This window comes from Apodemus sylvaticus, chromosome 2, assembly GCF_947179515.1.
Source record: "Apodemus sylvaticus chromosome 2, mApoSyl1.1, whole genome shotgun sequence".
NCBI lineage: Eukaryota > Metazoa > Chordata > Mammalia > Rodentia > Muridae > Apodemus > Apodemus sylvaticus.
This window is the reverse complement of record NC_067473.1, coordinates 101,379,195-101,396,783: the sequence shown is the minus strand read 5'-3', so window position 1 is coordinate 101,396,783 and position 17,589 is coordinate 101,379,195. Positions and strand designations below refer to the sequence as shown.

Here is a 17,589-nt window from a genome sequence, read left to right as displayed (position 1 = left end):
GGAGGCCAGACCCAAGGCAACACAAACCAGGCAATGAGATCTAGGGCAGTGGGTGGTGGGTTTGGAGCATATGTTTATTAACATACAGACACCTGAGCTCCGCCTTCAGGTAGTTTCATTCAGTATTCCAGAAGTGCTGTGCTGAGCATTTTCAGTTCTGATCAATTCCCAGCGATATGGGTCCCCAGAGCACGCTTGTATAGAACTGGTTTTAAACACCTCTCTCCATGGATTAGAGTTTGCCATGCATTAATTTATGTCCCTCCAGAAGATATGCTAAAGTCCTCACCCCAGATTTTTAAATACGACCTTAGTTGGAAACAGGCTAAAGGCAACGCCATTACAGAGGGTTAAAATTCAATGTGACTGGTGTCCTTCAGAGAAGAGGAGAGCAGACAGCCATTTAAGAAGAAGGTCAGGTGGTGACAGAGGCGGAGGAAGACAATGATGCTGACAGTCCCTTGGGTGTAGGAATCCCCTCCTCCAAGGCTGGCCCCACCTGCACTAACCTCAGCTTCCCTGACCTCAGAACTGTGAAGAATAAATTTCTCTCATGATAGGCCATCTAGCTCATGGTGCTTTGTTATAGCAGCATCAGGGAACTAATACTGACTCCAAAGAACTCCATGATCAAAGACCTCAGGATGGTTCAGTTGGCAGAGGAGCCCGCTAACAAACATAACTACTTGAGATCAATCCCCACAACCCACATGGTGGAAGACAAAAACTGGACTCTTGAAATTTGTCTTCTGACACACACACACACACACACACACACACACACACATATACATACACACATGCATACATACACACATACATATACACACACATACACACACACACGTGTGCACGCACACACAAACACACACATATATATATACACACACATACACACATACATACACACACATACACACCTACACATACATACACACACATACATACACACATATACATACATACACACATACATACACATACACACATACACACATACACACACACATACACACATACACATACATACACACATATACACATACATACATACACATACATACACACATACACATACACACATACATACACACATACACATACATACACACACATACACATACACACATACATACACACATACATACACACATGCACACACATGCATACACACACACACAAGCACACACACACACACACACACACACACGCTCCCAAAATAAATAAATAAGTAAAACTATAATAAAAGTGTAAAAGAACCTCATTATCAGGAAAAGAGCAGCCTAGAGAAAACATTCCACCCTGCATGAAGGTACATTCTTTAGCAGTGACACTGGGCAAAAAAATTGTTTCTCCTGAGACTATAAAATTTTGTTCTCATTAAAGTTTGCACCTTAGTTTTTGTTAGCCCAGTAGTCAAAAATAAAAAGACGGGTGTCAGTTCTCTCCCGTTGAGAGGGTCCAAAGTCTAATTCGACAACTGTTGGTAACCCCCAAGATAGAAGAGCCATCATTGCACCATGGTGGCTCTCTTGCCAGAGCAGTCATCCACCTGAGTCATGCACTACAGGTGGGAAGGACTACATGGAGGTCCTCTTCCTCAGCAGCTTGCACAGCACATTCTGATACTCTGAGAACAGTCCTCAGGGAGAAGATTTCCAAGTCAGTTCCAGCTCGATTCCTCCACATTCCATGTCTATAATTTGTGGCATCTTTTTTTTTCAAATAAGATATTTTATTTGTTTACATTTCAAATGTTATCCCCTTTTCCAGTTTCCCCTCTGAAAACCCCCATCCCATCCTCCCTTACACTGTTTCTACCACTCACCCACCCACTCCTGCCTCACCGTCCTAGCATTTCTCTACACTGGAGCATCAAGTCTTCACAGGACCAAGGGCCTCCCCTCCCATTGATGCCAGATAAGGCCTCTTCAGCTCCTTCAGTCCTTCCCCTAACTCCTCCACTGGGGTCCCTGTGCTCAGTCCAGTGGTCGGCTGCGAGCATCCACATCTGTATTGGTGAGGACCTGGCAGACCCTCTCAGAAAACAATTGTATCAGGCTCCAGTCAGCAAGCACTTATAGGTATCTACAATAGTGTCTGGGTTTGGTGTCTGCATGTGGGATGGATCCCCAGGTGGGCAGTCTCTGGATGGCCTTGCCTTCTGTCTCTGCTCCACACTTTGTCCCTGTATTTCCTTTAGGCAGGAGCAAATCTGGGTTAAAGTTTTGGAGGTGTGTGTGTGGCATCTTTAGATGTAAGGTCTGACTTCAGAGTCCCAGAGCAGGCAGCCAAGGGCCATGAAAACGCCATTGTTTTGGAAGTCTCTTGGACTCCCCTGACCAACAACTTGAAGGGACATTTCCCATGGGTAACACTGAGGTGTTTTAGATAGTCTGTGGCTCTTGTGTGGAGCCTGTCACTCAAGAATTTACTTTCTAGTTGTGCAGCACTATAAAACTATAAGAGTCCCTGGACACACAGCACAAGTTCTGCTCCAAGAATTCCTATGATAAAGTCCTAAGCCACAGGAACTCGGTGAGTAAAGTGAACAGACATGCACTCTGAGACAAGGGGAGAAGAGGCTGCAAACATGGCTAAAAACAGCATGGGGGCAGTGGGAGGGTGACCCCACTTTGATGCTCGGAACCACACAATGGTAGGAAAGAACTGACTCCTAAAAGTTGTCTTCTGACCTCCATAGCTCCCCCTATTTCCCCAAAGATAAATTAATTTAAAATTTAAAAATAGCATTGGAGCCAAGCATGATGGTACACACCTATAATCCTAATACTGAGAAGGTTGAGGCAGGAGCATTGACATAAGTTTGATGGCAACCTGGTCTATAGAGTAAATTCCAGGCCAGTCTTGGCTAAAGTGAATTCTTGTTTCAAAAAAAAAGTTTTAAATGCTAGGACTATCAAAATCAGAGTATAAAATAAACATGCCAAACATATTTGAAAGAAGAGTTATCAATCATATCACCAAGTTTTACTGCCAGAAGAAAATCGCATTTCTAAAATATAATAAAAGTGTAAAAATTACACCTAAAATCTAAGGATTTAGGAGGTTGGGCAAGAGAAAAATTAATCCTAGGCTAGCCTGGGCTCCATAGTGAGTTCTACAGCAGTCTGGGCTATATGATGAGACTTTATCAAAGGAGGAAGGGAGGGATAGATGGAAGGAGGGAGGGAGGAAAAGGGAAGAGAGGGAGAAGGGAGAAGGGAAGGGAAGGGAGACAGACAAAACCTAACAATGTGGGCTGCTGCGATGGGTCAGCAGATTAAGGTGCTTGCCTCCATGCCTGATGACCTGTCCCCTATCCCTGGTAGGACAAAAGAACCAACTCCCAGAGACGTCCTCTAACCTCCACATGCGTGCACATACAAATAAATAGATGCAATTTTAAAAATTAAATGGTAGTTTGCTAATAATAGACAGCATGAACAAATACATTATATTTTATTTAGTGCCTCTAGTGAGACTGTGCCTAGATTGCCAAATGGCAAAATGCATACATAAATTTTACTGTTAAGTCTTCATTGCCTTTCTGTAAGATTGATGTGTTTTTGGATAGTGAGCAGAACCTGCCCGGAAGGCTACTGGGCCCACATGCTTGTTCTATGGAAATATTGTAGATGGCCAGTTCATTCCTTCTCTCCTTCTTTGCTTTTTTCTTTTCTCCTTTGTTTCTTTGTTTCTTTGTTTTTTATTTGTTTGCTTGTTTCTTAAAATAAGGTGTCACTTTTTCATTTTGAAGGGGTTTTTTTGCTTTGTTTTTCATTAATTGATTTATTTATTTACCTTACAATACCAATTGCAGCCCCCTCTGACCTCTCGTCAAGGTATCACCCTCCCAATTCCATCCCCTGCCCGCTGGGTTCCAATCTGCCCTGTCTGTATGGACTGGACCTAGGCTCCCTACATATATGTAGCAGATGTGTAGCTTGATCTTCGTGTGGATCCCTAACGACTGGGGCTGTCTGCAGCTTGATCTTTGTGTGGGTCCCTAACGACTGGGGCTGTCTTTGACTCAGACTCTGTTGCCTGCTATTGGATCCCCTTCCTCTACCGGGGCTGCTTTTTCTGGCCTCAGCGGAAGAGGATGCAGTTAGTTCTGCTGGGACTTACAATACCACTCTTCAGTCCAGGCTGTCTTGGAACGTACTTTGTAGCCAAGGCTAGTCTTGAACTCATGCCTTGCCTCCCTGAGTCCTGGAATTTCAGATGTGAGCACTCTGTCTGGCTTTATTCAATATCTTTAAAGGAATCTCCACACTTTTTCTTAGGTCAATATTTTTTAGGACTTATTCCTTGGAGTCATTTACTAAATGCAGTATCAATACTGCCTCTATATCCTCACACCGCTTCTAGCATTCTCATTGGATACATTATGTTGGATGTTCTCAGCATGCAGCAAGAACTCTGACCCATAATTGTTCCTGTCTGAAAGAACTGCAGGGATGGAAATGGGGAAGAGGCTGAGGAAAAAAGGTCCGGCGACAGGTCCAAAAGTGGGATCCAGCTCAAGGGGAGGCTCCAAGGCCTGACACTAATTACTGAGGCTATGGAGCACTCACAAAAAGGGACCTAGCATGACTATACTCTGGAAGACCCAAAAAGCAGCTGAAAGAATCAGATGCAGATATTTACATCCAACCAATGGACAGAAGCTGCTGATTCCTGTGGTTGAATTAGGGAAAAGCTGGAAGAATCTGAGGAGGAGGGTGACCCTGTAGGAGGACCAGTAGTCTCAATTAACCTGGACCTCCAAGATCTCTTAGACACTGGATCACCAACCAGGCAGCATATACCAGCTGATAGGAGGCCCCCAGCACATATACAGCAGAGGACTGCCAGGTCCGGGTTTAGTCAGAGAAGATGCACCTAACCCTCACGAGACTGGAGGCCCCAGGAATTTTAGAGGTCTGGTGAGGGGGTTACACCCTTGTGGAAACAGGGGGTGGGTAGGAGGTATGGGATGTGGAACAGTCGGAGTATGGACCTAGAGGGGAATAAAATCTGGAGTGTAAAAAAAAAGAAAAGAAAAGAAAGAAAAGAAAAGAAAGAAAGAAAAAGAAAGAAAGAAAGAAAAAGAAAAGGACAGCACCTGAAAATCCAGAAACATTCCTTCTTAAATCAGGAACAAAGCAAGAGTGTCCACCTTCTCCACTTTTAGTCTCAGGCACTGAGGGACCTAACAATGCTGTGAGGGGAGGGGAAGGAGTCATGACTGGAAAGACTTTGTAGCATTGTAGTATCTTCATAAGACTGAGGTTCTTGCTGGGCGAGAATCCTCAAGAATCTAGCATTTGTCAAGACGGTATTGCCTAATAATCATGTTGGAAAATAACAAGTTCTCTAAGACACTAAACTCTGGCACTGACAAACACCAAAGACCAGAGAGTAAACCAAACAAACGGCTTACATGGCATTCACCACACAAATGATGAAATTAGCCAGGCATTGTGAATCACACCTGTGACTCAGAACAGAAGCTGAGGCAGGAGCATAATTCCAGGCCGTGAGTTGATTACATGGTGAGTTTCAGGCCAGCTTAGACTATCATGTGATAATTTGTTTCAAAAATAAAGTAAAATGTTATCAAAAGTCATTAAAAATGAACTAAATACATACTAAAGAGGATTATGAGCTTATGCCAAGGACCAGAGTGCGGTCTCCAGCATCCTTGTCAGAGGGCTCGCAATCTCCTCTAACACTAGCTCCAGGAGAGCCAGAGCAGTCTTCAGGACTCTGTAGGCACGCATACGCTGTACACTACACTACACAACCCTACGGTACACTACACAACAGTACACTACAGTACACTATAGTACAGTATACTATACTACAGTGCACTACACTATACTACAGAACAGTACACTATACTATGGTGCACTGCACTACAGTACACTATATTACAGAACACTCCAGTACACTACACTATACTACAGTACTGTATGCTATACTACAGTACACTACACTACAGTGCACTACACTACAGTACAGTAAACTACAGTATACTACCCTACAGTGCCCCACAGTTCATTATACTATACTATAGTATACTATACTACACTATAGAACACTAAAGTACAGTACACTTTCTTTTTTAAAACAATGAATAATTCTGAGGTAAAAGAGAACCTAAATATCAGCTTCTCATTATTACACACACACACACACACACACACACACACACACACCACATGAAGGAGCAAACACTAAGACATCATTCCTGAAGAAGAGCAAGGTGAAAACCTGTCCTGCCAGATCTCGGGCTTTTCATAAGCTTTGGTAACTAAAAGTATGATGCTGGGGTAAATCCAGACAAAGTACTCACTGATAGAGCAGAGTCCAGAAACACCCACACACTTGGGGAACCAGTTTATGATATCCTGGACACTGCAGAAGTGCAGAGAAAGGACTACCCGCTAATACATGGAACTGGACTGTCTGGTGTTCTATGTGGGGAAGAAACAGGTACCTGCTTGCTGTGATACATAAACCCAGCTCAGAGTGGATCAGAAGATGACATGTGAATAGGAAAATCATAAAACTGTCAGGAACAACACAGTAGGCTCATGAGTTCAGGGAGGGAAGGAGTCACAGGCTCTAGCAATACTTCAAGTAAGGGACTGGAGACATGGCCGGGAGGTTAAGAGCACATGCTGCTCTTGCAAAGGAGCTGGGTTTGGTTCCCAGAATCCTCACTGGAGGGATCACATCCGGAAATTACCTATCTTCTGGCTTCCAAGGGCACCTCTGAGTGCATGGTTTCTCTGAGCACTCAGACACACGTACATACACATGGAATAAATAAATATTTAACAATGCTATGAGCCAAAAGAGTTGATAAATCTATGACATGAATACCAAGAAATTCTGCACATCAAAATAAACGGGAGAACAAGCAAAGAATAAGCAAAGAAAATGGGAGAATAAGCAAAGAAAAAGAGGTGACATTGTAACACATAGATGTGAGCAGAATAGCATACAGGACATCTAAAGAGCTCCTTCTACAGGAAGGGAGGAAGTGCAGGAACACTGGCCAGGTTTGAGCAGGCACTTCACAGGAGAGAGAATGTGAACAGCCAATGGTCACACAGTCTTAATAACTTAGTCTCATTAAGGGTTCAGGGAAATGGAACAAAAGCCATAACAAGACTTGGGGACATAGCTTGGTTGATAAATGTTCGCTTTGCAATAACGAAGACCAGAGTCCCATGCCCAGAACCCATATTTTAAAAAAGTTAGGCATGGTGGCACATGCTTGCAAACGCAGTGCTAGAGCTCACAGGACAGCCAGCCTAGCCTGCTTGGCAAGCTCTGTGCCAGTGAGAAATCCTGTCTCAAGGAACGGGGAGTCAGGGCTGAAGAGTGATTAAGCAGTTAAGAGGACTTGCTGGTCTTGCCAAAGGATCCAGGCTAGTTCTCATCAGCACAAGGGACTTGGCATGCTCTCTGGCCATCTCAGGCAGTAGGCACAAGCATGGCTTTCCACACATGGGCCTTTGGGGACATTAAAGATCCAAACTCCCATCTTTCCTCAAGACTGATTCATTCGGTCATCACTTGGCTGACTTAATAATCAATTTGGTGTCCATTATTGATTACTTCCTTGGTGCTGGGCCCTACGCTAGGTACCACAGACATAAAGATGAATGATTTGTAATTCTATCTTTAAGAAATTGATGGGGTCACTTAGCCAGTGAATGGAAACCGGGGCTTGAATTTAAGTGTCTTGACTGCCTGACTTGGGGTCTTTGCCTCTGTTACTTAAAAACTCAGCTATAGGGCTGGAGAGATGGCTCAGCGGTTAAGAGCACTGGCTGCTCATCTAGAGGTCCTGAGGCCAAGTCCCAACAACCACATGGTGGCTCACAACCATCGGAAATGGAATCAGATTCCCTTCTCTGGTATACATGTAAACAGAGCACCTGAATTCATAAAATAAACAATTCTTTTTTTAAAAAACCCTCAGCTATGTCTTAAGAGGTATGCTGTTGTATTTTATCTCATAGTTTTAGAAACTTTGTTTGCTATTTTTGGTTTTTGAAACATGGTCTCACTCTGAGTCCAGACTCTTTTGGAATTTACTATGTAACTCAAGCTGGCTTCAAACACATGGGAATCCTCCTGCCTCAGCCTCCTGAGTGCTGAGATTACAGATGTTAATGACCCTGCCTAGCTTAGAATGTCTTTTAATTTTCTAATTCACTTTTATAAGGAAAAGTGCCCCCTCCCCAGTATTTCAAGAAACAGGACTCAAAACAGGAATGAAATATTTCATTTTAGGTCAAATCTCACTATTTAGGCTGGCCTTGAACTCACAGAGATCACCCTGCCTCTCCCTCCCAGGTCCTAGTATTAAAGGTCTGAGCCATTGTGCCTGGCCACATTCTTGACCACTTTAAATAAATCATTAGAGGGGCAGGGACTGAAGTGGGCAAGCTTTGGAGAGCTCTCCTGAATTGCTTCTGTTTATTTGTTTTGTGTGGTGGTGCTGGAAAACAAAGCCAGGGCATCACCCACTGCCAGCAAGCCACATCCAATGGTTCAAACGAACATTAAGAAGCAGGGTGTTGCCGGGCAGTGGTGGCGCACACGTTTAATCCCAGTACTCTGGGAGGCAGAGGCAGGCAGATTTCTGAGTTCAAGGCCAGCCTGGTTTACAGAGTCAGTTCCAGGACAGCCAGGGCTACACAGAGAAACCCTGACTCGAGGAAAAAAACAAAAAAGAAAGAAAGAAAGAAAGAAAGAAAAGGAAGCAGGGTGTTAAATAGTGGTTGGAGCCATGGTTGGATGGGGAAGTGTTTTGAACGTAGAGCTAAGAGGATTACATTGCACCAGGGGCTTAGCCTTGGGTATGCGCGGATGCTGCTAGACTTTGCAATCTTCTCAGGGGAGACACATGGATTAGTGCTTCTGTTTCCTATGCTCACAAGAACAAGTCCTAGAGTGGTCTGTCTTTCTTCTTTCTTTCTTTCTTTCTTTCTTTCTTTCTTTCTTTCTTTCTTTCTTTCTTTCTTTCTTTCTTTCTTTCTTTCTTTCTTCCTTTCTTTCTTTCTTCCTTTCTCTCTTTCTTTCTTTCTTTCTTTCTTCCTTTCTCTCTTTTTTTCTCTTTCTCTCTTCTTCCTCTTCCTCTTCTTTTGTTTCTCTTTGTTTTTGTTTTTAAAGACAGGGTTTCTCTGTATGTCCTTGGCTGTCCTGGAACGTGTTCTGTAGACCAGGATGGCCTACTTCTGCCTCCCAAGTGCTGGGATTAAAAGCATGTGGCACCACTGCCACTGCCCAGCTTAGTGAATTCTTAGAAATCTACCCCAGGATCAAAAAGTCCTGTCTTACATCTTCTGTTTGCAGTCAGGCCTCACCCATCCTCCTCTGAGCGGACCGTGTAACTTGCCCAGACTGATGTTCCATACGTCAGGCATATGTCCCTTCTCAGCATACAAGCAGGGTTAGGAAACGGGCAGCTGAGCAGTAGTGACCCCTAAGCTGGTATTTTTCACTCCCTTGAGGGCGTGGGCCCTTGGAGTCATCAGGGCCTCCCAGTGATGCTGGCCATCACCTCTCAGGTGACCTCTCAGGTGACCTCTCAGGTTTAATCTCTCAGATAGGAAAGCCCCACCCCCACCCCTCAACTCTGAACTCTAGCCCCGGGAAGGATAATTGTGGAGAGGAGAACCCTCAGGCTGTCTTCCAAGCCAGCGCCTTTCCTCTCCCAATGTGACTGAAGCATCCCCCGAGTTTCTACAGCGACCCACACAGCTGCACCAGGAAATAGGTCCCCAAGGAACCTGAACCCTCTATTAGCTGGGCTCTTTTTCTGCATCCCAGATTTTAAGAGCAAAGAAAGGCAGGCTTCTGTTTGAGGATTCGTAGTCTCTTTCCGTTTGTTTTGCACCAGTAAGGGGAACAGCTGAGGACTGCCCACAGGCGCTGCTTCCAGTCTCCTCTCTTTTACATGAATGTTGCCAGACTCCAAATCCTCCTCCTGGGGCCCAGCCAGCCTTCAGCATCACTTTGTAGTTTGTTAAAGCTAACGTTTCAGTTTGCTTTAATTTGTAAAGAGTTTACCACATCTTATGCAGGTGTGTGCCACACTCAGGTAAGAGAGAGAGCAACCTTCAGCAGGGGTTCCTCTCTTTCCACCATGGCTTCCAGGGATTGAACTCAGGTCGCAAGGCCCAGCAGAAAGTACTCTTACCTGCTGATCCATCTTACCAGCCTCCCCTTTTTTTAAATTAGATTTTGTTTTGTGTGACTCTACAAATATGTAATGGCTCATATGTAGAGATCAGAGGACAACTTTTGGGAGTTGGCTCTCTCCTTCCACCACCATATGAGACCTGGAAATCAAATTCAGGTTATCAGTCTTAGAGGCAAGCCCCATTTTACTAATTGAGTCATCTTACTGTCCTCACTTGTTTTGTCTTGAGAGAGGGTTTCCTGTGTCCTGGGCTGATCTTAAACTTATTCTTCAGCTCCTGACTCTTGTCTTCACCTTCTCAGTATTGGGATTATGGGGATGCCACACCATGTTTTTGAGATGCACAGCTTAGTGTATGCTAGGCAAGGACTCTTTAAAAAGTGATCTGTGTACCAAGCCCCAGAAACTAACATTTAAAAAAAAAAAAAAAACTGCAAAGGGGCTTGTGATAGTTTGAATATGCTTGGCCCAGGGAGTGGCACTATTTGGAGGTGTGGCCCTGTTGGAGTAGGTGTGTCACTGTGGGGATGGGCTTTAAGTTCCTCCTCCTAACCATGTGGGAGTCACTCATCTCCTAGTGGGCTGCAGATGAAGATGTAGAACTCTCAGCTCCTCCTGCACCATGCCTGCCTGGATGTTGCCATGCCCCTCCTTGGTGATAATGGACTGAACCTCTGAACCTGTAAGCCAGCCCCAATTAAATGTCCTTTATAAGACTTGCCTTGGTCATGGTGTCTGTTCACAGCACTAAAAACCTAAGACAGAGCTGTAGGTGTAGCCAGTGGTAGGGCCTTTGCCTGGCCCTTTCTGCCTAGACTTTGCCTAGTCCCTTTGTAGTCCTTGCCTAGTCATTGTCTAGCCCTTGTCTAGTCTTTGTCTAGCCCTTGTCTAGTCCTTGTCTAGTCCTTGTCTAGCCCTTGTCTAGTCCTTGTCTAGTCGTTGTCTAGTCTTTGTCTAGTCGTTGTCTAGTCCTTGTCTAGTCCTTGTCTAGCCCTTGTCTAGCCCTTATCTAGTCTTTGTCTAGTCCTTGTCTATCCCTTGTCTAGTCTTTGTCTAGTCCTTGTCTAGCCCGTGTCTAGTCTTTGTCTAGTCCTTGTCTAGCCCTTGCCTAGTCCTTGTCTAGTCGTTGTCTAGTCCTTGTCTAGCCCGTGTCTAGTCTTTGTCTAGTCCTTGTCTAGTCCTTGTCTAGCCCTTGTCTAGTCCTTGTCTAGCCCTTGTCTAGTCCTTGTCTAGTCTTTGTCTAGTCCTTGTCTAGCCCTTGTCTAGTCTTTGTCTAGTCCTTGTCTAGCCCTTGTCTAGCCCTTGTCTAGTCCTTGTCTAGTCCTTGTCTAGCCTTTGTCTAGTCCTTGTCTAGTCCTTGTCTAGTCCTTGTCTAGTCCTTGTCTAGCCTTTGTCTAGTCCTTGTCTAGTCCTTGTCTAGTCCTTGTCTAGTCCTTGTCTAGCCCTTGTCTAGCCCTTGTCTAGCCCTCGTCTAGTCCTTGTCTAGTCCTTGTCTAGCCTTTGTCTAGCCCTTGTCTAGTCCTTGTCTAGTCCTTGTCTAGCCCTTGTCTAGTCCTTGTCTAGTCTTTGTCTAGTCCTTGTCTAGCCCTTGTCTAGTCTTTGTCTAGTCCTTGTCTAGCCCTTGTCTAGCCCTTGTCTAGTCCTTGTCTAGTCCTTGTCTAGCCTTTGTCTAGTCCTTGTCTAGTCCTTGTCTAGTCCTTGTCTAGTCCTTATCTAGCCTTTGTCTAGTCCTTGTCTAGTCTTTGTCTAGTCCTTGTCTAGCCCTTGTCTAGCCCTTGTCTAGTCCTTGTCTAGCCCTTGTCTAGCCCTTGTCTAGTCTTTGTCTAGTCCTTGTCTAGCCCTTGTCTAGCCTTTGTCTAGTCCTTGTCTAGTCCTTGTCTAGTCTTTGTCTAGTCCTTGTCTAGCCCTTGTCTAGTCCTTGTCTAGTCCTTGTCTAGTCCTTGTCTAGCCTTTGTCTAGCCCTTGTCTAGTCCTTGTCTAGTCCTTGTCTAGCCCTTGTCTAGTCCTTGTCTAGCCCTTGTCTAGCCCTTGCCCAGTCCTTGCCCAGCATATTCAGGACCATGAGTTCCATCCTCAGCACAGCACAGCACAGCAAAGAAGTGATCCCAGAAACAGCACAGGGTAGAAATACCTCTTTTTTTTTCAGTATACTCATTAGATATTCACAAATTTTCACTGAATGAAGACTCTCCTTTTCTCCTGTAGTAAGGAGTGACTTTGGTCTTGTAACCACACACTGTGTGGGAGGCTCTGCATCCATTCTGGCAACATTTGGACCTGGGCCAGAAGTCTACCAGAGACAATGAGTACTGGCATCTTGGGATACTTCAAAAGGGCACATTCTCCCGAGTCACAGAGCAGCCTCTGTGTCCCCTCCATCCATTTACTCATGAGCATCGTCTCCCAGTGTGTAATGCATTCATGTTTAGGCCTTGAGTTATTTGTAAAGAAAGCTACATATTTGAAAAGAGGCGAGAGCTGTGGATTGGCTCAGTTAGCACAGTGCTTGACCAGCATGCACAGAGTTTGAGTCCAGCCTCGGCACGCAAGGCCCTAATTAAGAACAAATAAAGAGGCAAGCAGGCAGATTGTAAGTGATTTCCATGCCCATGAAAACACCAAGCAGGGTCAATCTAACAAGGCCCACCTTGTTGCTACACTGACTTTGGTAATTTCTCCCTAACTGAGCCCAGGGAGTCAGGAGGAACATGGTGGCCAGAAAGAAGTTTGTCAAAACAGTGCTCACCCATCGTGCCCACTGGACACAAGCACAGAGATGCCTACCATCACAGGACAGCACTGACCAGGTTCCTTCCTTGTATCTAGTGCCTCTGGGTTCCTTCAACAAAATCAATGTTTGCTGAGTGGGCTTAGATGCCAGGAACTTAATTTAAAGCAAGAGGTGGAGGATGGAAACAGGGGGTGGGGAGACAGGAGCTGTTGCCTTTGGAGGGGGCAGGGGCCTGGGGAGGAAATCATCCCTCACAGTACTCATGACCAGTGGCAGAAAGGACATCGGCAGCATCAGCTTGTCCCAGTTAGATGACTGGGATCATAAAGACAGGAAGACACTCCCTCTCCATCCTCAAACACAGTAATGGGTCTTCCTTAAATATTCTTTGATGTAGTTACAAAACTTTGAAAAGACTACTCACAGGAAGGAAATGGGATTTATGAACAAAATCGCAGCACAAGCTCAGACAGAGGGCTAACGGAGCCTTAAAGGGGTAGCCTCAGGAGAGCTAGCAGGGGTCCTTGGCTATGGACCCGCCAGTCTGAGCATCCAGAACTCGTTTTCTTCACCTAGGCTTTTGACCTTGGTCAAGGTGCATTCCCTCTGCAGTTCTATAGATGAGGGTGGAGGACTGGATTAGTGATTTTTTATTAGCAATAAACCTGTATGTTGTTCAAATTGTGTTTCATCTAGAACCCCAATGTGTAAAGTAAGAGGAAGCCGTTCATCCTCCTGCAGTGCTTACACCCTTTTGCAGTGTGCCCTGAGGATCGGCGGGAATCACCATTGATTTAGTGCTCTCTGTGGTGCTTGGGAATCCACATGTCATGTGTTATTGAAACCTCCTCAACAGGGATGTGCAGTTAATTAGCTTGGGAACTGAGATCTGTTGTAATCAGGGCTATGAACTAGGGTCTGCTGGCAAGAGGGAGAATTGGATTTTGAACCATTTATTTTCTCAATTCCAAATATAATATCCCAGCCCCACTCCTTGGCACTGCACCATAAAATGTCCATTTACCTATGTAGAATATTGGGCTGAATCCAAACACACATATAAGAATAACTAATATTCTTAAAGACTATAACTCCCTTATATTATCATGAGATTTCCTCCTGCGGCAGAGATGTAGCTGGATTTCGGTTCATTTACACCAGCTGATACTATACAATGGATATTGTTAATTTGAAATAGAAATGTGATTAAACCTGGTGTTAATAATTCATGTTGACTTTAAATTGTGAATTAGGGACAAGGCTGGAAGTATCCTTGACCTTTTCAAGGTCCTTCCAATCCCACCAGCCTTCGGTGCCAGAGAGCAGCTGTAGACCAGGAGCAATTCTCACGGTCATTTAAGTCATCTGAAGTCTTAGTTCTTCAAGGTGTGGTTGCTTTGGAAGGAAACAACATACTGTTGCAACCCAACATCCCACATCTTTCCTACTCCCCCCTCAGCTGCCTTCTCTGTGGGTGATGGTAAGAAAACCGGAGTCGCTGCGTGATCCTGGTTGAGGACCTATAGAGAAAGCCCACCGGGCAAGCAGATGCTCCATTGCCCCACCCTGAGGTCCTCCAGGGGTCACTAGCAAATCCAAAGATCTTAGGACCCCTTCAGGAAAGAAACTGAAGCCGCAGAGAAGACAAGCTTTCGGCGGGCATGAGGCGTGGCAAGGCATGCCAGTGGCTTCCCTGTTACTGATGCCAGCCATGCCACAGAAATCGAAATATTTCACATGCCACCTGAAGACACAGAAGAAACCCCCAGCAGCTGACAGCAGCTGTTGGAGAGACCTTTGTGGAGCAACTTGATGGGCTTTGGGAGGAACAGAGAGAATAATGCCCGAGAGACAATGGCCAGGACTTTAAAGACAGCTATCCTGGAGGGCTTTGCAAATCAGTCCAGAAGAGGAGAAAAGAGATGTAGTGCCCTGCACTGTCAAAGGGAGTTAACAGCCCTTCTTTCTTAGACAAAGAAAATGCTGGGCACGCGTTCCTCACCCAAGCCTTCCCAGACCCATTTCAGTCCCAGGTCCCCTGAGCAGGTGCTAGCTCAATGGTCCAGATCCAGGTAGGAAGGTGAGAGGCAAGAACCTTGAAAATAAAAAAGTCCCCATCACACACCTCCCCATGGACTTCATACAGGCCTCACCCCAGATGACTCTGCTCTCCTGCACCGCCTGGGAGGTGTCACTGCCACCGCCCTTGGGGGGGGGGTGTTGTCTGTCACTTGGAAATTTCCCCGTGCATTCCTAGAGATGCCTGCCCCTGTCTCTCAAACCTCTGCAAAGGAGAGCAGGCAAGAGGGACGAAGACATCTACTCCAGGATGCACACGAATCTACTTACCACCGGCCTTTGCCTCTATTTGAAAAACCTAAAAAGGAGTATTTTCCCTACTCCACTGAGTGCCCCACCTCCATCTGGCGTTTGACCCCTTCAGACAGCGCCCTTCTTCGCTTGTCTGGACTGTATGTCATTTTCACCCGACAAAGCGCGGCGGCGACAGGAGAGCCCAAGGCATTTTCTTCCAAAGGAGACGCGTGGGGCACCCACTCAGGGCCTCTGCAAATCCGCCCCACCCGGAATGGATGGAACAAAGCAACAGAGACAAGGCGAGACGCATCGCCCAGCCCGGGCGACTTCACCACGGTGCGAGGACCCACGCCCCGTCCCCCTGAAAGGCGCCGCCTGCGCCCGCGGCAACCCATGGGCCGGTAGCTCCGCGCGTCCTACGCCGCCTCGCGCTGCCCGCGTCCCCAGGCAGCTACTGTACCTGCTAAATTTAGCGACCGCCGGGTATTAATAGCTAGCGACCCGGGGCTAGTGGTTCGCAGGGGCGCGCGGCCCTAAGGGGACTTGGGGATCGGGAGGGAAGGGAAGAAGGGACACAGGAGAAGAGGCCACTTACACCACCAGCCTGGAGATGATCCACGACACCATGGCGGGCGGGCGGGAGGGCGGGCGCGGCCCGGATTGCTGGGCTGCGGGCGGTGCTGCGCTCCCGACACGTCTGTCTGTCCGTGCACCACCGCCGCCGCCAGACTGAGCGCACCCGCCCGGCCCGGCCCCGCGCTCGCGCGTCGGCGCAGCCGCGGCACGTTCCGCCCGCTGCCCCAGCCCCCCGGGGCTCCGCGGGCCCACGGCGATTGGGCGGCTAGCGGTGAGGGCACCCGCGCGACCCGCCCCTGCTCGGATCCTCCCAGCCCCAGGGCTGCAGCCAGGGCGGGTCCTCCTCCGCCCTCGTGAAACCGCGTAGTGCGGTGGCTCAATGGGCTGGGCTCCTGAACCCCCAGAGAGGGCTGCTTCACCTTCACTATTACGTGAGGGGAAAACTGAGGTCTGAATCTGGACTTTGAAATCCTGCCTACACCTGTCTGGACAAGGTTCTGTCATTCTTAGATAATATACTAGCCTCAGGAGAAACCTGAAGTCTTCAACTGGCACCCCATAAGTCTTCATTTCAGCATCTCAGCAAGTGTCTGCCCACTGAGAGCTCTAGTGTCCCTACATGATCCCTTCTCTGACTGCAACCCTATTACCATTCACCACGTGTCCCTTCAGTTCTTTTTACTGCAGTCTCTCTCTCTCTCTCTCTCTCTCTCTCTCTCTCTCTCTCTCTCTCTCTCTCTCTCTCTGTCACATGCACACACACGCACAGGCACACGCACACGCACACGAACTATCACACACGTTAGAGGTCAACATTCAGGAGTCAGTTCAATGCAGGTGTCCCTGTGATAACTCCCGATCATCATCAGCCACGGCGGCAAGCACCAAGGGAGCTGTCCCACAGATCCGCACCTTGGACCTTCCAGTCCACACATATACTCTTGTCTGATTCATCCTCAAGCCTCAGGTAATGGGGAAGGAGAGCCGAACCCATTAACAGAACCATGTGGCATCTGGGGCAAAAACAGAAACCGCATTCAGTATAAAAAACACATTAATGCGTTTAAAAATTATTGCATCATACAGGATTTGTCTCGATCACAGAATTTCATGGCATCTCTTTACATTTTGCAGCCCTGCTGAGTGAATTGCTTTGCTCGCCCCAAGGGTGGACCTGGCCCAACTTCAGTAGCACTTGAAAGCCTTTGTCCTTTATCCCTGCTGCTCCCTCCCTCCGTCAGGGAGCTTAGGTCCTGGTGACCTGCTCTTTGCAGATATTCAGTTGTGTAAAACTCAGTGCCCAGTACGAGAAATTCTGTAGAGACCTAGTTTGTAGCTTTTTCTAAAGGAGCTCTGCCCAAGATGGTTTCTTGCAGAGGCAAGGTGACTTTGGACTTTGAAAGACACTGAAAGAGCGGTGCCTTCTAATGTGATGGAATATGCATGGTGGCATGTGCCTATGGTTCCAGGTCTTGGGAGGTAGAAACAGGAGCACAGGCCTAAGACCAGTCTCAACCCCCTCCCTCCAAACCCCAGGCACGTAGACGACTCTGTAACACTCACCCTCAGGAGCAGGAGAGAGGAAGGTAAGTACAAAGACATTCACAGCTACTTAGGGAGCTCAAGGCCAGTCTGGACTACAAGATTCCCTGTCTGTCTGTCTGTCTGTCTGTCTCATGTGTATGGACATACAGATAGAAAACATTTTCTGACAATTAAAGGGCTATGAGAGAGCTGTCTTCTTTGATGTTTC

At 46.7% G+C, this 17,589-nt stretch overlaps 1 protein-coding gene across 2 annotated transcripts in view; it reads right to left on the bottom strand.

The window, feature by feature from the left end:
• The window catches only part of Reep1 (receptor accessory protein 1), a 115,789-nt gene extending 99,784 nt beyond the window's left edge, over positions 1-16,005 (bottom strand). For both annotated transcript variants that reach the window (XM_052173915.1, XM_052173916.1), the window contains exon 1: positions 15,856-16,005. In XM_052173915.1, coding sequence (XP_052029875.1) covers positions 15,856-15,887 — 32 coding nt within the window. In that variant the 5' untranslated portion in view covers positions 15,888-16,005. The remainder of the gene's footprint in view (positions 1-15,855) is intronic.
• Between the last annotated feature and the right edge of the window lie 1,584 nt (positions 16,006-17,589).